Genomic DNA, 22,849 nt, shown 5'->3' on the forward strand with positions numbered 1-22,849 from the left:
GCAAACCTTAACACGATATTTGTCAACCTGATACTGAACATGTCACTTATGCGATTGCAACGATAATACGGTCATAAGAATGTGTCCTTATTAAAAAAACAGGTTTACACTATACAACATCAACTGCTTGCATAAGACCAGATCGTTATATATTACGGAGAAAACAGTTTGTGCAGTGTAACCTTTACTTTCGCTTTAATCTACAATGCTCAACTTCCGCCCGAACTGTTTGTTATCAAGTGTATGTTTTCAGCATTTCTCCACTTAAGACACGCAAATTTGTGTCGATGGTAACATTTATTGTGTTTGTCACGAGGTATTAGGTTTTTGCATTCGATTTTATCGACATATTGAGAAATTATTTTTTGATATTGAATTTGACCTTATGAAGAAGAACTCTGAGCTGTACGTATGTTCTCATAAAAGCTCAGAGTATTCAAGAAGAACTACAGTTTGATAAAGTTCCGGATTTAAACATACGCATTAGAAAAATGGAAAGCTTTGAAAAGGTAAGTATGTAATAGATATCAAAAACATATATCCATTAATGTGAATCCTTAATCTATGAAGTATATACAGTGTTTTCGTTTTCTTTTCTTTTTTCCAAATTTGAATTTGTAACATGTGTTGTATGTATTGTTTGGATTACTACTTATATGTCTATATACACCATACGCGTACTTGCTTATAAGTTGCTATGTATGTTGCGCGATTTTTATATGAATCGAATATGAATGTATGTATTACCATATGGCAAATATAAAATGTATGCAGAAAAAATAACCCAAAAAAACAACATATAGATGTTTATATCTTCTTGTCAATAGTACATTGAACTCTTTATACATGTTACCTCATGATGAGGATGTAAAGGGGCCTTTTCATGTTTTGGTAAATTGACAAAAGTAAAAAAAATATATTTCAGATTAGCAAATTTTCGTTGTAGTTATGATCTGTTTGAGGAAAAAAGTAATACTGAACATTTACCATGCTCTAGAATATCAAATGTATGCATCTTTTGACGATTTAAAAACCTTACAATTATAAAGCGTTGCAACGTGAAACGATTGAAAAATTTGGAGAGTTCTGTTGTTGTCGATAGTTTTTGTTACACTACGAGGGCTGCTTATATAAAGTATCAAATAAATCAATCATTGTATGAGCACGGATGGCCGAGTGGTCTAAGCGTTAGACTTTTACTCCAGGGGCCAGTGGTTCGAGCCCAGATGAGGGTTAATTTTTTGTTGTTTCTTTAATTTTCGTCTTGATTTTTTACTGGAGCTTTTTAGATCCAATGATTACATTTTTCAATATAAAGCATTTAATGACAAACTTAAATATACGCCGAAATCTGTGAACAGGCCCTTTTAATTAGCAGAATAAAATATCAATGAACATTTCATCGGACGTGTGTATGAATTGTCATCCCATCGGACTAGGTTACATAAGATAATGTATTTATATTACACGTTATTTTGCAACCATGAACTTTTAGTACTTGACAAAAAACTCAAGTACATGAAGAAATGTGCAAATTAATAAAAATCTTAATTTGACAACCGAATAACTATTTGAATGACAATGCGTGTTAAGATATTAACTGTATTGAATGTTAACAAAATTGCATGACTCAGCTATTAGGGTATTATTGGAATAATACGTATTGTTACTGTTTATGGTGTACTTAATAAACTTCACGTATGGTTTATAAGTTTATTATAAATCCTTAATAAATATATTATCAGGCAACTTGATAGTGCGCTTGCATGTGGTGAGCGCTAGCAATAGACTGAATAAACTGCGGAGGCATGTATGTATATACTAACAGAGTGGCACTGGGTATGGCTCATGCATTCACGTTAAGGCCTATACTGTTACAGTTACAATTTGCAACACTCTGATCTAACAGATACAGTGTGCAGAATCAACGGGGTTTTCAGGGGGTTACACACGCGCCAGAAACAATGTAAACACACCGTTAAGAACTTTATTTTTGCAAATATTTCAAGGTATTGAAATACATTTGCAAAAATCTTTAGTGTATTAATTTGTAGTGTTTGATTTTCTTTGCCTAACTAAGCCCAGACACTTGAAGAAAATGTTCAGAATTTTATTTGAATTTCATGTTTAATTGTTGAAACTTCCTTAAATCAAGTTTTTTATTGGATGTGTTCAATGATTGCAAAGATTGAATACTACAATGATTTCGTCGTTGATATGGTGGATAAATACTTGCTTGAAAATACATTTTTTTTAATTAGTTCTCCTTTGGAAAATTAAGGCGCCAGTGGTTGGAAACTCACGTTTTTTGTTTAACCACATATATCAATAGCATTATCGCACCACCATTGTTTTGAAGCAAAGATCCATCAATAAAAGTTATTGACAGATCTTTCGATAAAGTATTATAAATATGAGCATGTATTTTATTTTCATTTTTAAACAATATAAATGGTGAAGACGGTTATTGTTTATAAACCTTTAATGTTGCATCTGATGGTGATTATTCTAATCACGTTTAGAAACAAATTCGTGATTAATTGTGCAATGATCTTGAGAGTTTGTTTATTATTTTAAATATGATGTTATTCGATGTCCGTGTTATTAGGTGCACATGTAGCTAGACCATTTATAAGTTGTAGGCCCAGTGATAACCCAACGAAGAAACTATGTAATAGTCAATTTTACCGTAATTTGAAATAATATATGTTATTTAATTGTGACTATTACATGTCAATGACAAGTAAAATGTACTCAGCGTCCTTCTAGGCATTCCTATGGCGAAATACACAACAACAGGGTCTTGCGTGCATTCTTTAAAAATAAAATTATAAATTATAATGCTTGTTGCTCAGGAATGTAGCGTGAGTTTTACGACAATAGCGCGTTTGCCTTTATCATGTCATGTGCACCATTTACTTTTCATAACTTGTTACAACGCTATTGACAGATTCCCTTTAAGTCATACAAAATTTTAAGGCTACATTAGTCAAACTAATACAGTAAAAGCGTATTTTTTTACCCGATGCAGTTTTTCGCGTATACGTAAAAAAACAACATACTGCACACAAATAGCCAAGATTGTGTTTACATGGATTATTTTGCAATAGTATGTTGTGTTTGCAAAATCGTTACGGCATTTATAACTATATGTTGTTTTTCCTAGACGCGTACTTCTTTTTTAAACTTTCTAGATTTTAGTTTTCTATGCGAGAAATCACATGCTTAAAACGAGGCTTGTGTCAAGAAAAAAAAGAAAGGTAACATATTTATTTAGTTGTTATTTCGCTAAGGTCTGCTTCATAATATTGATTAATTAATTGATATTTTCCCTTTTTGTTGCACTGCTAGTTGGAAATTAAAAAGTTGTTTTATAATTGATAAGAGTTGATGTCTCCTTTGAGCTAAAATAGATTTACCCCACACCCCATTTGAATAGCATTTTGGGACATTTATTTTTTTTGCTTTCGAAAAAAACGATCTAAGCAAAAGCATAAAAGGCCTACATGTAGCTACGCCATAGTCGTGATCTTGAATAATCGTTCTGTGGTGGCAGTGGTGTAATGGATATGGTGTCCGCCTAGCGACCGGGAGGTCATGGGTTCGATTCCCTAGCGTAGGAGCGTTCTTTAGATCTTCCCCAAAGACACCAAGTACTGGTTCTAGGCCCAGGAAACGGACTCGAGAGCGTTTTTATAAGCCTAAGGCAATCGAGCTTAAATAAATAGGTTTAAACTAATCGTTGTGTGCGCTGATGTTTAACATCATTATGCATATAAGCGTTAGCCTTCTCAGAAATCATTATCATCAAGTAATAATGCCGTGAAATAGTGTTTGCATGATACTGATAATGTTAAATGATCAGCCAAGCATCGTGCACTGTTACTGATGGCTCAGTAGTTCAGGGAAGCATACCGGTCAGTGCCACTATGTATGTTAACCGAAACAATAACCTACATTTAGCCGGTTGCTTCAGTGTCAAACTACGGAAGCATCAAGTGACGTGGCTACCTTGCGAGATAGAGGCCTTGACTATCAATGCTGCAGTAAAGCATTTCAGTCCCGACATTGTTCAATCCGAGAACCAAGTATGTGTTTTAACAAACAGTTCGTTCTTTTGGGAAGTTGTGCAGAGGTGAGTTTTCGTCCAGTCCGAGAGTCACGTCTTTCTTGTCTACTGTCAGTCGTTATGGTGTGAACATACGACATCTGGCAGGATCTGTGAATTTGCCTTCAGACTTCGCTCGTCGCAATGCCCCAGAGAGCATTAGCCAGAACTGTCAAATTTGCAAATTTATAATAGAGACCGAGGGCTCTGATGTGTGGGCTTTGTATGGTGCAAATACTGCGGCATAGGGGTTTCAACTGCCTTACGCATCCAGATCAGCTTGGAGAGACATTCAGCAAAGCTGTCCAGACTTATACCTACCTTAGTAGGTGTTAAACCGGTTCGGCGAAATGATGTATAGTTGATTACGCCTTTACATATCTACTTAATAGGTGTGAATAGCTCGAAATACATCATTGCTATCACATTCCAATGCATGTAGTATATTTTAATTAGCGATATTGTTTTCATACTTATTTTGGTTTGTAGATGGGACGTTCAAACTGGTAAAACGTCCCTTCTACCAAATAGTGACTATTCATGCCTTCGTAAGAAAATGCGAAGATACCAAACAGGTACCAATGGTATATATTCTTATGTCACGAAGAACCATGCAAAACTACATTCAAGTCCTATCCAGCATTCACCGCCACCTGGATTCCCCTCTTGTTGATTGGTTTATGGTCAATTTCGAAGCTGCTGCCTGGCAGGCGATCAGAGACGTGTTCCTCGGATGTGTTATAAAAAGCTGTGTCTTTAACTGTGTGCAGCGAATCTATAGGAAAGTAATGAACGAGGGGTTGACGACTGCATACACCAACAAAGGCGTCAAGTATCTGTTCTTACGGAAGGTAATGTCACTCCCATACTTACCAGCTTAGCACATAAAATCAGCCTTCAATCAACTGCACCAACAGGCAACTGAAGTCGGGGGTTCGGTGTAGAAAGTACTGGACTACGTGGAGAAAACATGGATCAACGGAGCAGTGTGGAGACCAACTAATTGGAGTGTGTTTCGCGAAGTGATAAGAACAAATAATGACGTGGAGGGATGGCATCGTCACATAAACACTGGAGCTGGTAGAGCTGATATAAGCTTCTACGTACTTGTGCTACTCCTTCGCGGCGAAGCACAAACTGTGGATCTGCAAGCCCGTCTGGTTTCTGAAAATCTTCTAACAAGAATACATAGAAAGAAAAATGTGAACATACATGGCAGACTGTTCGAAGCATGGGACCAATACGAAGACGACGAGATGGCCACGACACAGCTACTGAGAACATGCAGCCACATCGCAGGACTTGGACCCGAAACAACAGCTAATGCCATCCACGACGGAGATTGTTAACAGCTATACTCTCATGTATATTGAAATGTTTGTGCCGTATCATTTGCAAATTGATTGCCTTAGTACATGTGTATGTGTAAATGTATATAAATATTGTGTATCCCAAGTGTTTAATGTGTTATCATGTCATTACATATATAATGGTGTATTTTATAAAGTAAATAAAGTAATTATGACTATTCTTTTATGTATAATCACTTGCAAGTAAATTTGTGTATATGAACATGTTGAACAAACGTTAACAGGTAGCTCAATAAAATATTACACTACACACTGTTTTTCCTTTTTTATTCACACGATTAAATATTCATGTATACTGTTTGATTGCTCATCATGCGCTAATATGAGTTATCAACTACAGCAGTAATTGATCTGCTAATGGGCAACACAATAGTGTTTGTTAACACTTCCCTTCACCGAAACCACTTGACTCCTAACTGCAACATAATCGCCTTTTCGCCTCCAGTAAACCCCACAAATAGCTCTTAGTCAGTGAAGCTCTCATGAAACGTTTAAAATAGTGTATAGGTGTGTCCTATAAAATGGTGTTGCAGTTTGATAAACCTCATGATTTACATATACTCATTAGAAGAATGGAAAGCTTTGAAAAAGTAAGTATGTAATAGATATCAAAAACATATAGATGTTTATATCTTCTTGTCCATAGTACATTGAACGCTTTATACATGTAACGCAATGATAAGGATTTAAAGGGGCCTTTTCATGTTAAGGCAAATTTACAAAATAAAAAAAATCTGATTCGCACATTTTCGTTTTAGTTATGATCTGTTTGAGGAAACAGTAATACTGAACATTTACAATGCTCTAAAATATCAATTATATGCATCTCTTGGTGATGTAAAAACCTGAAAATTATAAAGCGTTGCATCGCGAAACGATTTGGAGAGTTCGGTTGATGTCGTTATATTTTGTGACACTACGACGATTGCTTATATAAAGAATCAAATAAATCACTCGTTGTATGAGCACGAATGGCCGAGTGGTCTAAGCGTTAGATTTTAACTCTAGGGGTCAGTGGTTCGAGCCCAGATAAGGGTGACTTTTTTGTTGTTTCTTTTATTTTAGTCTTGATTTTTTACTGGAGCTATTTAGATCAAATGATTACATTTATCAATAAAAAGCATGTAATGACAAACTTCAATTCATGCCCAAAATCTGTGAAAAGGCCTTTTTATTGAGCACAATAAAATATCAATGAACATTTCATCGGACTTGTGTATGAATTGTCATCCCATCGGACTATCTTAGATAATGTATGAATATTACACGTAATTTTGCAACCATGAACTTTTAGTACTTGCTAAATGACAAAAAACTCAAGTACATGCTTTCGAAAAACACGATCCAAGCAAAGACATAAAAGGCCTACATGTAGCAACGCCATGGTCGTGATCTTGTAAAATCGTTGTGTGCGCTGATGTTTAACATCATTATGCATATAAGCGTTAGCCTTCTCAGAAATCATAATCATCAAGCAATCTTTCCGTGAATTATGAAAGCTGCAGACTTTCATTTGACTATTTATACGTATATTCATGTATTCGCTTTAATGGAAAACAACCACATGCGACAAAATAATTGGTTTTCTTGGTATTAACCCATATATGCCTAGCGTCTATAAAAAAGGCCTTGACAAACAGCATAGATCCAGAAGAGGCGCCGCGTGATCTCGTCAGGGTCTGCGCTGTTTGTTTAAAGGAATATCTGTAAGAAATATTCTAAATATGGAAATAAATATACTAGACATCCCTAATTTTGTAAATAAATTGATCCAATTTAGAAAGATGGGAGAGTCCACTAAGCATAAATGGGTTAAGCTTTTGACGTCCCTATCTTGATGGCAAACAATGAAAAATTTCAACTTTACTTTTCCCCAAAACCAAGTTATCTGCGGTCTCATAAAAGAGAATAGGGAGAAAGGTTCACTTCCGGAGAGCCTATTGAACGAGTTATATAAAATGATGATTACATAAGTCTTCGTAGTGACACGCTTATTGTAATGGTATGATGCACGTTCGCGTGGCCTGGAATGATCTTTGTGTAGCTTTTATTTAACTGCAGCTATATCCTATAACATTTCAGGGAGAATATCAGGGAATTATCAATGTAAAGCTTATATTTAGCTTCAGCTATATCATCATATTAAAGCTGTCAGAATACCGGGGTAGGATCACTGTTTAGCTTATCTTTAGCTGAAGCTATATTATTCTGATACAGATCAATCAAAATATCAGGACCGTGTTCCGTAGCGGCCGGACCAAGTCGTTAGAATGGAGGCGGGCACAGCTGATGTCTCTGCTAAAAATGTTGGATGTCAACAGAGAAAAGTTCTCACAGGTCTTGAAGGAAGATTTGAATAAGGTGAAGAGTTGTTATATACTATAAATTCGCAGAAAGGTAGAACAGGTAGTAATGTGATAAACAAGACCATGTTTTATGTTTTATAAATGATGATATATGTCAAATGCCATTTGTTTTTACCGAAATGTATCAATAGCTTAATGAGCCCGCAAGGCGTAGCTAATTTAAATAGTTTACAAAATACACATTATGACAATTAGTTGCGTTACGCATGTGCTTTAATTGTGTTTTACCATGCATGTTAATCATGCAGTAAATTCGACTTTTTAATAAAAAAAAACAAGCGGTTCTCATTTCACGAGTAGGTACATCCTAAATCGATATCTCAGAAATTAATATCGTCTCAAGTGAGAAAATTCAAAAAACATTGTATAATACAAATGATGATTTTAAATTGGTGAATTGTATGTATAACGTTATTATATAAGGACCATTGTTTAATAGATATGCTGCCGCTGAGCTTTAAGAATGAACTATGTGTATTACTAGTATATAGTATTTTCATATAAATAAGTGAATTCAGTAATTTAATTGGGGTTAAGAACGAGTGTGTTTAGGCTATGAGTTTAACCGTTATTGAAATTATCATCCTTTAATTAAAAACATATCTAAACTCACGCAGTGTCACGCATGGTCATCCTCATTATAATGTATATGTTTATACGAAAAGTTACAGTCAATTATCAGTCTCCGTCAGGTTTAATCGAAGCGGACTATTGGTTTACCCTCCGACTACTGTCAAAGCCTAGTTATTGCCAGCGTCCTGGAATGTGTATATGGTAAACTAATATATTTCATCAACGTTCTACGAAAACGGGAATTAATGCATGTGCGTTAAGTGTCACACACAGGCTAATCAGTGATGACAATTTTCGCTTTAATTGAATGTTTCAATAAAAGGAAGTATCTTCCAAACAAAAATCGAGTATAGACTGTCAATATTTTCCCTTATTAGCCTGTGCGGGTTGCACCGGCTAATGTGGGATAAATTTTACGCACATGCTTCAAGGACAGTTTTTTTAGAACGAGGCTTTGATTTTTCTTTTGTCATTAGTGCAAATCTGAAGGGCTCCTGTTTGAGATAGACTTTACGAGAAATGCTTTAGTAGACAGTATCAACAAGTTGAAAAAGTGGACAACACCAAAAAAGGTATTGACGACTTCGTTTCCATGTTCACATAATTCACATGTCTTTCAATATTAATTCATTGTTATTTATAGCTTGCGTATAAATTTATAATTAAGTTTTCATAATATATATGTTAAAGCAAGTATTTACGCTTCAAATGTAAACATGTAATGCTCGCAATCTTAAGTAAACACCTTAATATGAACGAGGAATGTAATATAAACATAATTAAAAATATTGGTATGGTACAATAAATCAAGTGTCATTTTCTTGCATGAAAGTTGACGTCGATTCTGACATGTTTACTCGTATTTGTTACATAACCTATATTATGTCTCGTATGTGTCATATGAACGAATATGCACAGATGAATGGGATTTTCCTAACAGTGTACATGTCTTGTGTACATAGTTGTTATCTGCTGCGCAACAGAAAATAATGTGCCATTAAAAAATCTTACTCTCGTTTATTTGAGTGTGTTTCTTCTTCTGACCTTTTAATCAAGTCTTTTATTCATTAGCGTTGTGGGAAAATAAATACAGTTTAAACAGCTAATAATCGTTGATACTGAGCAATATTAAACGTATCATTGTCGAGCCATATTAATTGAATGTCCCATATATGCCAGTGCATAAGTCACAACACAACCGCATTAGATGTTTAAATCTGTTCAAAACTAACCATATCTACTTAAGGCAATATGTATCACGCAATATTCACATCTCTCAGGCAGATGCTGTAAATTACTGGTTTAAACTGTAATATTATTCCCCCCGGATGTCTATACTAAATATGTTCAAGTGTAAAACATTCCGAAGATTGTTGTACAATATAAGTCTAAAAGTTCTACACATGTATCTGATTAAAAGCGTAAAGCGCAACAAATACTTAAGATACTCTTTGAGTTTCCGTGTATCGTAGCTTTTGGTTGATCTATTAAAGCGCGTTTGATAAAGCAGTCAACTATCTTTTTTTATTTTAAGATGATTCATTTGATGTAACACTTGTTGTTGATTGGTAACAAAGAGCGACAAATGCTTATTCAATTGGAAACAGTGAACGTTAAATTTCTTCTGAAATATTCACGGTACGGACGAAACATTGTTTATGGTAAACAACGTCTTGTTCACAGATTCTCATGTTTGAACAATCTCATTCAAATGTTTGTATATATATATATATATAATATATATATATATATATATATTACTATATCTATATATATCTCTATTATAATATATATCTATATATACTTAGTTCTATATTCTCTTAATCAGCCCCTCTCTTCTCGATATCATCCCCATATACTATCAAGTCTATCTTATCTAATATATCTATCTCTATCCTCTCTCTCTCTCATCTCTCTCTATCTCATCTATCTCTCTCTCTCTCTCTCTCTCTCTTACTCTATATCCTATATCTTATCTATATATCTATGTGGTATCTGATTTATATACACAATATATCATTTTTGGAATTAAATCTTATATAATTATAGTAGCAAGTAAACAAATTACAGCAGCTATATTTTTTCACGATTAATGATTGGTTGTATATAGTATCCTTTATTTAAAGGCATATTGTCGAGTTCTTGAAATGACCAGCCGATATTTACAACAATCTATCTTCTTACAATAATCATGGAGCTATGCTATTCTTTCGTTGATATTGATGAACAAGGTCAACGTGATGATGCATGCCCAACGAATATTTTTGCTATGCAATGTTTAGGCAAAGAAAGGTCTGTTGTACACGATGGACAAAGCCTACATTCGCAAGGAGCCGTTTGGTGTGGCCCTCATAATTGGTGCCTGGAACTACCCCGTCCAGTTGACTATATTACCAATGGTTGGTGCCATAGCAGCGGGTAATCCTACCTATTGACCTTGTGCGCTTACTATGACCTTCGGTGTTGATGTAGATTATATGTATATTATGACTGCAGTATTTTACCTCAAGGTCCTTCTTGTTGTCGTCTGCGATATAAAGTCCATAAATCTAGTTGCATATAGTCTTGTTTTCATGACCTTGGCCAATAGCAATCACGTTGCTGACCCCAGTTTACCTGAAGCTTAACATAATTAATGTCAATGTTAATGAAATAGCAACACTTGTTAGCTTACCAGAGCACGAAGTTCTGTTGGCGAGCTGTTATGGTCATCTTTTATTATTGTGCCGTGCGTCGTCACGTTTTGTCAAATCTTGATAAAACTATATTAGACTTAAAAATATGTTGGCCAAGTTCGAATGTGGGTCAAGTGCCCTTAAAACAAGGTCTTAAAGTAAAATCTTAGAAAACCTTTTAGTTTATAAACACAATAAAGAAGCTGCATTGTTCATCCATTTTTTTTAAAACTTGGTCACAATATTTATCTTAAAAACATCTTGAATTAATTTTAATCTAGGTAACGTGCGTGCATCCTCAATGTCATCAGGTCAAATATTAGAAAAACCTTGATTCCCCTCTTGAAGCCAAATAAATATTAAATATTTATGAAACTTGATCCGAATGTTTATCTTGACTATATATAGGCTTTTTCGTAAATCTTGGCCCTGTGTGTTTTCAAACTAGGTCAGAGTGTCAATCATTGAAAAACGTACCAAAGTATAGAGGCCGTATTAACAACACAGGTGGGCGCATCAGTGCAATCATGACCCATTGTTTTTCATAGTCCTGACAAAGGCAGACATTCTCCGATATATCTGGTTTATTTTATTTAGGTAACTGTGTGGTATTGAAACCCTCTGAAATATCTTTGAACACTGCTGCACTTTTAGAAGAGCTTGTGCCAAAGTACCTTGATCAGGTGTGTAACGGAACTCCCGGGCTTAGAACCACGCATGCGTATGGTAGCGTCCAAAAACATTTTACAGTAAACAAATGTTTTGACAATCTTTTCTATTGAAGAGTACAGTGATACATTTCGGAATAACACATTTTTTAAGGCCCATCGACTTAAATCAGAGGAAATACGATATAATGTACGATGTATATTTATTACACATTTTACGTTTCTTTTGTTTACTCATACCGATGCATGATTGATTAAACTTCAAGCGCAGGCAATGACTGTCATGTTTATATTGTTGAGGTTAACACTACCGTTTGTACCGAATTTGTAAAATGAGGTATGTTTCAACAAATATTCATGTGATTCATGATATTACAGAACACCATGCCATGCAATGGAAATTTATTTTGAACACATTTTGAAAATTTTGTGTTTGAACAACGTATGCCATCAACGTTTTTGCCACATTATAAAACCTATTCTCGCAATTGCCTTGCAGGAAGCTGTTCAGGTGGTAAATGGGGGAATTCAAGAAACGACCGCACTTCTGAAGGAGAAATGGGACTACATATTCTACACAGGCAACTCCATGGTGGGCAAGATCGTGATGAAGGCTGCGGCAGAACACCTTACCCCTATTACATTGGAGCTTGGCGGGAAAAGGTCTGTGTTTATTTTATGAAGTGTTTATGTCGCTTATTTTGTGAAATGCATAAGTACATTTTCATAAACCTACATTTTAATTACTGTTTCTTTTACAATTATGAAGTTTGCGCGTTATTACCGTTTTAAAAATACAAGTACAGCTTTGGATCCATTTTATATTTATAAAAAACGAATAGTACATTATTCACTATTTTATTACTAATTTTTTATCATTTACATTTGAGTTTATTCTATATGTATTCATTATTTACAGCCCGGTGTATGTTGACGAAGGTGTAGACCTTGGTATTGTGGCTAACCGTATAATGTGGGGCAAATGTACTAACGCAGGGCAGACATGTGTGGCACCGGACTATGTGATGTGCTCCAAGACAACACAGGTTAAAGAAACAAGATTGTCAGATAAAGAATAATACCGTGTTTAGTTAATTATCGTTGTATGTTTTAAATAATCATAACACGTAAAGTAATATTGTTACTCAAACATTAAAATGATGGAATATTGTTACGATCCGCTTTCTGATTTAAGGAAAAGTCAATATTCTTTCGTGTAAATATGTTTATTTGAACAGGAGGCTTTGACAGAGGCTATAAAACAAACACTGCAGAATTTCTACCCGGACGGACCAGCCAAATCTCCTGACTTTTGTCGTATTGTGTCTGACAAACACTACCAGTAAGGTTTTCCCCCTATTTTTCTCAGTATTGATTATATACAAAATATACACTGTGAACGACAGCTGAACTTATACTGGATAAATTGCAATGAAATTACTACAAGGATAGGATTGTAACAATACTCACTGCCTAACAATTTTAGTATCACGTTAAATATAAATAAATAAATAAATAAATAAATATAAATAAATAAATATATATATAGTAAAACCATAATACCTACGAGCTAGATGTCGATACGCGTACATTTTCTTGTATTTGTAAACTATTACCAGGCGAGTTAAGAAATGCATCCAAGGAGGCGGGACAGTAGCAGTTGGCGGTGACGTGAAAGATGAAGAGCGTTACGTCTCTCCTACTGTGCTAGTGGACGTCAAATTCTCCGACTCGATCATGCAAGATGAGGTATAGCTCTGAAACATTGACCTGATCCGATCATTAAAATAATTTATAGCCCGGACATTTTAACCTTACCCAATCATACAAGGTGAGGTAAAGCTCGGAAACTAAAACCTGACACAATCATTCTGGATGAGGTTAAGCTCGGACACATTAATCCGACCCAATCATGCAAGATAAGTATAACTCTGCCACATTAACCGAACCCCATCACGCACTTACATTCGGAGCTTGGACACAGCAATAAGGCCATATCATGCCAGGTCAGGTAAAGCTCTCACATATTTACCTGACGCTATCATGCACGATCATGTTTAGCCCTGATACTTTAATCTGAGCGTATCATAAAGGTCGTGTATAGATCGGACATATTAACCTGAACCAATCTGGTAAAGTAAGGTATAGCTCGGACAATTTAACTTGTCCGATCACACATTATAATGTATAGCTCGGATACGTAAACTTGACCAACTCATACAATATGAAGTATCGCTCTGACACATCAACTGGACCAAATCATGCAAGGTGATGTATAGTGCGGGCAGAAGACAAATTCTCGTTACAATGCACCCGCTACTCCTTTATTACGTCTCATGACTTATTGCATATGTATACAGAACAATACATTCAACATTACGGACATATAAAGCGCGTTTTCCTTTCAAGGTAGTTTGAATTAACCTGTTTTAAATAAGTCAATATTGCGTTGACGATGTAATATTTAATAAATTCTTATGCAAAAAAAAAAATATCTCTGAAATTTGAACTCAGTAAACCGTATGTGTAATCCCTTACAAATCATGTCATGGTTTTGTCAAGGAGAGTTTAATGTTTTTTCTAGCTATTGTTTTGAGATTAAGTCCCATTCAACAAAACTCACAAAAGTATGGCGTTTTGCATTTTAATATCAAACGTGTATCCAAAGCCACTGATTTTAAAATACCGCATATCGATTTGAATAGGATTGACATATGTGGTAGCCTATATAAGCATATTTAACGCCTTGCATTATTTCCTGTGTATACTTTTATGCTCATCGATTGATTTTTGCAAATACTTGCCCTTTACGTGTTTATGGGCTGTTAATTATTTTTTTAGCGAAGAATTGTGTTCATGTACTCGTTTAAGGTCGGCTTAATTTGTCCAATGTATCGATGTTACTGCTTTGAAGAAATTCATTATTTATGTCGTCAGTAAATCAATAATATTTGCAAAAGTAAACACATGTTGTTGACTTATATGTTAGATTGCTGAACACGTTATATTTACTCTCTACTGGTATCTTTGTCATGTATTTAACAACACTTATCACACGAGAGAAGATAATATTTTATATAAGAAAGTATTTATAATCTATGTCACAAATTTGCGGCTGATAATGATGTTTTGTCTTGAAGATATTTGGTCCAATCCTGCCAATAATTCCTGTTGAAAATGAAGATGTTGCCATAAACTTCATCAATACAGGGTATACTTGTAGAATCTTTATTATATATAGTAATTGATTTAATAATGCATACCGTGCAAAACGTGTGGTATATGAATACTTGTATTTACCCTCTATTGAAAATCAATTACTTAGTTTGCGTTAAGTTTAGACCGCTGTGTAATGAATTAGATTTTATTTCAGACCTCTAGAAAACAAGTTTCCATTTTCTTTCAGACCAATAGGAAATACCCCTCTCACACTGTACGTTTTCTCCAGTAATACCGAACTACGAAACAAGATCATGAAAGAAACGAATTCCGGAAGCGTCTGCTTTAATGATACATTAAGTCAGTGCAATTGTAAGTATCGCATTTAATACTTGCTTCATTGAAGCTATGTCTGTGAATCATGTACGTTTGAGACATGCACTTCAGTTCATATGGGACATATTCGTAATTGTTAAGTGCTGTGGAAAAAAATGATGAGCTTTGCCAGTTGCTAATGAAGTGTTCTGTTATTATAACTATGTTATTAAACAATAATTTTAAAAGAACACTAACATGGTACATGAACATGTGTTGAATATATTGTACCACATTAAAGAAAAAAGAACATTTTGTATATTGTTAAATCTTGCCAGACCCCATGTAGTGTTGAAAGTGTGGCTATTGTTATAAGGAACATTGGTATTTTTATGTGTTGACTTATGTTTTCGAAATATTGTACGAAATATTCGTTGATTTTGAGTGTTTATGGGCTTTTAATAACTTCATTTTTTTTATTTACTATGATGAACGTTTACTTGAAATGGATCATAACTTTATTTCAAATTTATTTGAAATATAATTAAACAGTCCCTTTCAGGCTAGTGAGAAGGTTATTGGGAATTATTCCCCATATAATTTTCAGTATTTCATCACTTATCAGTTAATAAACAAATGTTCGCGGATTGGAGGACACTGATTATTTGTTACATTAACCCGCATCACAAAATTCGCTTGTTCCATATCCTTCGTATAATGGATCTTAACTGCCGTCTCAAACAGAACGCATACTAAAATGCACAACCAGTTTTATGTTGTAGTTGTATTTAAACAGACGGACGTGTTCATGTAAATACCACGTTTTGTTCATGAAGACAACTTACACCCGTGGGTTTTTAACTCATGTATGCCTAGCGTCTAGAAAAAAAGGCTTTGGCAAACAGCGTAGACCTAGATGAGACGCCGCATGATGCGGCGTCTCATCTGGGTCTGCGCTGTTTGCTTAAAGGAATTTCCAAAAGAAATATTCTAAATATAGAAATAAATATAATAGACATCTCAAACTTTGGAAATAAATTGATCCAATTTAGAAGGATGGGAGAGTCTACTAGGCATAAATGGGTTAAGCAATCTACCAATTAATTTATCTTTTTCAGTACCATCCCTGCCATTCGGAGGAGTGGGAAACAGCGGTATGGGTGCTTACCATGGCAAATACAGCTTTGACACCTTCTCACACAAGCGTTCTATTTTAGAACGAGAATTAAAGATGGAGGGAATGAACGAGTAAAATTACTTTTTAACCCATATATGCCTAGTGTCTTGAAAAAAGGCCTTGGCGAACAGCGTAGACCCAGATGAGACGCCGCATGATGCGGCGTCTCATCAGGGTCTGCGCTGTTTGCTTAAAGAAATAACTGTAAGAAATATTCTAAATATAGAAATAAATATACTAGACATCCATACTTTTAGAAATAAATTGATCCAATTCAGAAGGATGGGAGAGTCCACTAGGCATAAATTGGTTAAAGTGTTATCATAAAATTTCAATATACTCATAACAAACTTGCAAGTCAAATGAAATTATGACTTTTTTACTGTTAGGATTAAATCATGTTTATGCAGTAGACATGTCTTATTAATATAATCTAATCTTGGCAAACGGGATGGGGGGGGGAACAGCTATTCAGCGTATTTCCACATTTGAAATGATTGTCAGTGTCAATGTCTGTCTATTTATTATGAATTTCTAAAATTTTAGAATAAGATGCAACCGTAAAGTGCTAACATACAAGCTATAATCGAAAACAGTCAAATCGTTGAATGGAGTAGTGAATTATCTTTTAATGAACTTTCAGCGCGAGGTATCCTCCACACACAGACGACAAGTATGCAAAGGCTGCCTGGTTCTTAGGCTCTGGTAAGCAGCCTAAAACCGGATGGTTCTGGTAGTCATGGAAACAGTTGCCAATGAAAACGAGTTAGACATTTATTAAGTTCGTATAAAACGAATTAAACCCGTTTAGCTACATTTTGTTTTTCTTTATGTATATCTTGCTGTCATTATTGGTCTTTAAAAATGTGTAAGATGTGTTTTTATTTTCTTTCGATTTAACTTGCAAGATATGTGGGAACATCCGATATAAGGATAACAATGCTATCATGATTTGAATTGAAAAGTATATAGTATTTTTGAATACGTCCTTACATCTGAGTTTGTCTGTAGCTCCTGCAGGAAATGAGAAGATTAAAATATACCATACAATCGTTTGATAAATACTTGGACTCGTCGCTTGACTGTTTTATATTCAACCATTTAGCTTCTTATACATAAATTATCATCAAGTATTATTGTTAATTTTGTATTGCTTCCATATTGTCCGTCCTTTGAAATCAAATGTTTACATTGTATGTTATGTATAAATGCGCTTTTAAATTGTGACTTTCGTTTCTTTATTGGTAAAAATAGTGTATACAATAGTTTGTTAACAATTTGCAAAAATATATTTCATAACCTAAAATCTATATTTTCCCAGAGCAAATAAAGACATTTTAAAGACAACATTTTTAAGAAAGCGTGTTTATGAATTAGTAATCGCAACTTTGGATTTGTTTCTTAATTTGGTTTAGAAAATATTAAAGTTAAAATCTAAACAGTATAATCTTATTACTACGTAAATATTCACTGTATAACGATTTGTGCTTGCAAATACTTTATGTGGCTCCTCATGATTTTTAATCGAACAAGTCAGCGTTCAGAGTGGATCTTGCTTTAGATAAACGATTTGTTGAATTTTTTTTTACGAAAACAATCATTCGGCTTATTTGTTTACAGACATATGATATATGTGGACATATTGATAGACTGGAAAATGCTTTATCACTTAAACAGTCATCTAGTGGAAATACTGCAATAGAATCATTTAATTGTATTGCAAGCAAATCTTGATATATAAAACGCAGATTTGCCGAATAACAATAAAAATACATGTTAAGCTTAGTATTTAAGTGACCTTTTCTGTTCTCTGATGATGTTTAATAATTTTGGAGATGATTTATTTGTGGTTTTTGATTGACACGAACATTTCCAAAACGTTTAATTGCATAAGTCTGAAGCAAACATTTTCTTTTTTCCGTAGTGTTTTAAAATTTGTTTTTCTATTTGTCTTATGTTGTGTTTTTGATACTTCATAAAACTTCAATATCAATTCCTATAGATCAACATATATCCTTAGTGTCAGAGTTTACTGAATCAAATATGATACAAAAGACAAGTGTCAGATCAATTATATTTACTCGGCCTTTTTTTAATCGTTTAGTGAGATCGCTTCAAATTAGTTTAGTAATAGTTCTCAATACATATAACATAATAATAATTTGAATAAACACATTTTAATACTAATGATTATTTTGTTGTTGTTTATTTTGCTCGCACTATAATGTACTGGAATGCGGAAAATAACATTGCAATAGTCCTAGTACTATGCACTTTTACCAAAAAATAAAGCTTATTCAATTTTAGCTAGTCCTGATGTCGTTGCGTAATTTTAAAATAATAAAGTTGATCCCTGAGATTTTTTAAAGGAATTCATATCAGTCAATATTAACTACTTTGATGTTTTAAGACCCTCTAAACAATGTGGAATCACAAAACAATAAAACTAAAATCAGCCATTGTTTCGTATAAATGTTTTTAACAGCTACAAAAAGTCAGCTCTCGGTCGATATTTTATACATGGTGAACAATAATACGCGTGGTGCTCTTAAAAACAATGTCTCATTTTGTATGTGTAACATATGAATATTATGAAAAAGATTTTAAAAAGATGTAAGTAACGTACAATTGTCAAATAAAGAAATACAATTGAATTGAGTATATAATATATTTGCAGTTGATTAATCTAACAGATGTTTGACAGTAGTGTTTCAAAACTGTGTTTTTGATTTTATATTACAATATAACAAATCAGTTGGGTTGTCAAATATTAACATTTTATTTCGATATGAAGCAAACTTATATATAAGCCATTTAATTAAACATAGTTATTATTAACTGATAATTCTACAATTGAGACCCCTACCAAGGATTTTATTCAGGGGAAATTACTGTTTTTAACGTAGAAATGTTTATGGCCATTATGTTGCATAGAAAGCTTGATAAAATGTTTTAATAACATATAAGAGTGACTATTGAAAGATTGTGTTCCAAAAAATAAATACTTTTAAGAAACAGTTGATCATTCATATCACTGCTGTCAGTTAATCAACTCACCCTTTTCATCAGTAAATCGGTTTACACGTTACAGGTGCACATACTTGTTAGTTACTGACAACTGCCGTACTTGGATCAGAGGTAGAGAAGAATAGCTGTAGAAAATATTTCAGGACAAAGTCTCTTGCAAGCCATGTAGCAGGACCGGGGATCGAATCAGGGTAGCTCGACTTTGTATTCGTGCGCTCTATCAACTGAGTTAGCGGGCCCGATCATGTTTCTCTGTCGTTTGTTAAGCACGTACTACATAGAAAACAGATTTATAAAAGTCACTCGGTCGATACCTTCACTTTAACGACAAGTCTCTGTGCTATATATCTTAATAATTGGCTGTTTAAGTGTACTATAAGCAGTCTTTACAAGATTCCAAACACAAATCAGATTGCATGCTAAATTAACAATATATTGTCATAATCATTGAAATATTATTACACTTCTTTCCATACTACGTCAAGATCGACATAAAAATAAAATATCCATTAAAAGACATGTCGGGAAATAGTCACAAATGCTCAACAAAAAACGTTTTTATCAAGTTAAAGAGATGGTGCACTGTCACTACTGTCGCGCTTATCTGGTAAATATGCTGTATCTAAGTATTGCACATGTCGAGAGGTCTTGCAATCCGTAGCTTAATAAAACAAGGACAAGTGGCAAGTGTCAGCCCATGGTAACTGCTAAAGACCCATCAAACGGATGGACGGATTTTCAGTTTTGAGCAACAATTTATTGAAAACTTTTCTTGGCATGAGCCAAATTTACCGACAAATTTTTCTTGGCATGATAATGTTTTGGTTGTAAAACTGCTAAGATATTTCTGCAACAACAAGACGAACACATATACTTCATGGCCGGAAATTAACTTAAACAACAGCAGACATAAGCAATAGCGCCAACAATTGTGTTAGCTGAACTAAGCAAGGTGGCTATCATCGATACAATAGGTGGAGGGGGATTATTTAATGGCATGTAAGTAATGGTCCCAAACCAAAATAATTTATAAATCAATATATGGACACAACCAAATTAATGCATATTAAAATCCAATACAAACATGCAAATCCCCAATATTATGAACATAATTTGAGTCTTGTGTCAGTCACAAACTTTTTTTTTCAAATCCAACTGGAGGATTCTGCAAATAATTTGATGACTACACAAAAAATAATCATAAAATCAAGAAAATATGTATGATCAAATATTAGCACTTAACACTGAAAGGTCATGTGTAACCTTATATAAATGGATTTCAATTTGACCCAATTACATTCTATAAGACACTTTGTATCAGTCCTATTTTGGTCAGCAATATCACTCGTTTTTTTTAATCTGACTACAGGGGTAAGACAATAATTGGAAGACTTTAATAAATACTTATCTTAAAATCAAGAAATTAATTATAATCAAATAAAAACACTATACACTGAAATGTCATGTGTAACATTTTTTAAATGGACTTTTATTTGATCAAATGACATGCTATTATACACTTTGTATGATTCATATTTTGGGATAATTATGTGTGCTAAAGCACAAAAGTTGCTACAATGTTATGCTATCACACATTTAAGATTAGAAAGCCGCACGAACTAAACAAGATGAAACCATATGTTTACAATTATTTTATTTTTAAAGAGAGACTTTAAAAAAAGGTTAATTTTATTTCGTATTTAATGTTTCTCTTAAGGTGCGGGGTACTCTAAAATTCGAGTTTTCCAATAGTATGTTACATGATTCCATAACCACCTTGTCTTTATAAAAGTTCACAGTGCCAAGTCAAATTGTGAGAGATTTTTATAAAAGGTAATTTTACTAACGGCCATCGTAACAATACCGGTGTTTATGGTGAAAAGGCACGTTTGGCCCAGATAAATAATGGCAAGAAGTCATTACATACCGAAGTTAACAGGGTAAGGCAAGTATTTCGTAGATAAACATAATGAGCTGATACTTCTGTAACAAAGTTACAAATTTCAGACGAATTTTTCCTCGATTAACAATCTCAGCTAAGTCTCTATCGAAGTTCACAGTGTCCAATTTAGCAGAGAAAACAATTCTAGTTTCAATGTAATCGATTGGAAATGCCAAACAAGTTCACTTCACTAACCTTTTCCGACAAACCGACCAACCACCATACAAAATGACTGCTATTTAATTGATACACACTTTGTTAACTTACTTACTGGCTGAATTGCAGTTTGGTTAAATCTACACAGACATTGCTAAGTAGCTTTTGAATCACTGATTAATAATTCAGTACATATTTTCAAAATTGCTCCACTCTATATATGAACAAACTTCAAGCCTCTATTTTTACCTAAACTTTAATCGGATAAATATTTCGACTGCCGTAATTACATTAAGTGTTCAGACACTCAAAACTTTCGGACAACCCCGTTTTTAGCCAAAATTATTATTTTTCGTGACTACATTTTCAGAAAAACGGGTTTTTTTCCTTAATGAATGACTCTTAATTTTCAGACAGTTTATTTTACAATGATATTGGACCAGAATTTGCACCTTTGCGCTTATCTGTTGACACTTCGATTATGCGTTTTTACAACCGTAGTAAAGTCATAAAACCTGGCACACAAACGCATGATGGCAATTGACCATTACATTACATTGTGTTATTGGGTTACCATGTATACTGGTAATTGACAATGGTAAAATCCAGGCAAAGCTTTGTAGGACTCATTAGTGATCCTGTTATTTGACACATGTCATGTCCAGCTCACCTCGTACGGACGGGAAGTTCAATCGCTAGTATATCCCTTCTGGCATCAGTATATTCCAGGGGACATATATATACCTCTTGTGGCCCTGGAAATAGTTTTGAACTGTTCATAATTAATACTTCTGCATGAAAAAAGTTGAATACCCGTACTTGGATTCGATGGTTATATGTTTCAGACAACAGTTGGTGCGAGATGTCTTAGGGCGAAACTCCAAAACATCTAAAAACAACAAATATTATCTTATACAATTATATAATTTAAAGGACTATACATCATAAGTTAATAAGACTAAATATTTGTTTTTAATCAAAACTCAAACTTGTTTTTATACACATTAATGTGCAGAAACATTATCCTAAAAATAAAAAGTAGGTCACAGACAGCCTAAAATACACCAGACACGCAACGATTGTATGGCCAAATAGTCTATATATACAATTAATTAATTCATATAAATATATATCGATAATTTGATACATAACACAATATGCATGGCTTGCTTACTTAATGTCCTAGAAATTATTCTAAGTCTTCGGACAATAAAAAAAAATAATTTCATGTAAAAAGTTTAGATACGAAAAATATTTAAAAAATTACAGGTGTCCGAAAATTTAGAGACAAAAATTAAGGTGTCTGGAAATTA

General features: G+C 33.9%; 1 protein-coding gene across 2 annotated transcripts; it reads left to right on the forward strand.

Annotated features, from left to right (window-relative positions):
• The first annotated feature begins 218 nt into the window (after positions 1 to 218).
• Positions 219 to 18,598, forward strand: LOC127834923 (aldehyde dehydrogenase family 3 member B1-like). 2 transcript variants are annotated; one of them, XM_052361050.1, is made up of 13 exons: positions 219 to 509; positions 7,696 to 7,839; positions 8,894 to 8,989; positions 10,700 to 10,835; positions 11,690 to 11,775; positions 12,260 to 12,423; positions 12,680 to 12,806; positions 12,999 to 13,102; positions 13,380 to 13,509; positions 14,901 to 14,971; positions 15,167 to 15,291; positions 16,353 to 16,482; positions 17,055 to 18,598. In XM_052361050.1, exons 1-13 carry the CDS (start codon positions 492 to 494, stop codon positions 17,146 to 17,148), a joined length of 1,425 nt encoding a protein of 474 aa, XP_052217010.1. In that variant the 5' UTR covers positions 219 to 491; the 3' UTR covers positions 17,149 to 18,598. The 2 variants fall into 2 exon arrangements, with proteins under 2 accessions (XP_052217010.1, XP_052217009.1); XM_052361049.1 differs by lacking the exon at positions 219 to 509 and adding an exon at positions 5,904 to 6,068.
• The last annotated feature ends 4,251 nt before the right edge of the window (positions 18,599 to 22,849 follow it).

Source organism: Dreissena polymorpha, chromosome 6 (assembly GCF_020536995.1).
Source record: "Dreissena polymorpha isolate Duluth1 chromosome 6, UMN_Dpol_1.0, whole genome shotgun sequence".
Taxonomy (NCBI): domain Eukaryota; kingdom Metazoa; phylum Mollusca; class Bivalvia; order Myida; family Dreissenidae; genus Dreissena; species Dreissena polymorpha.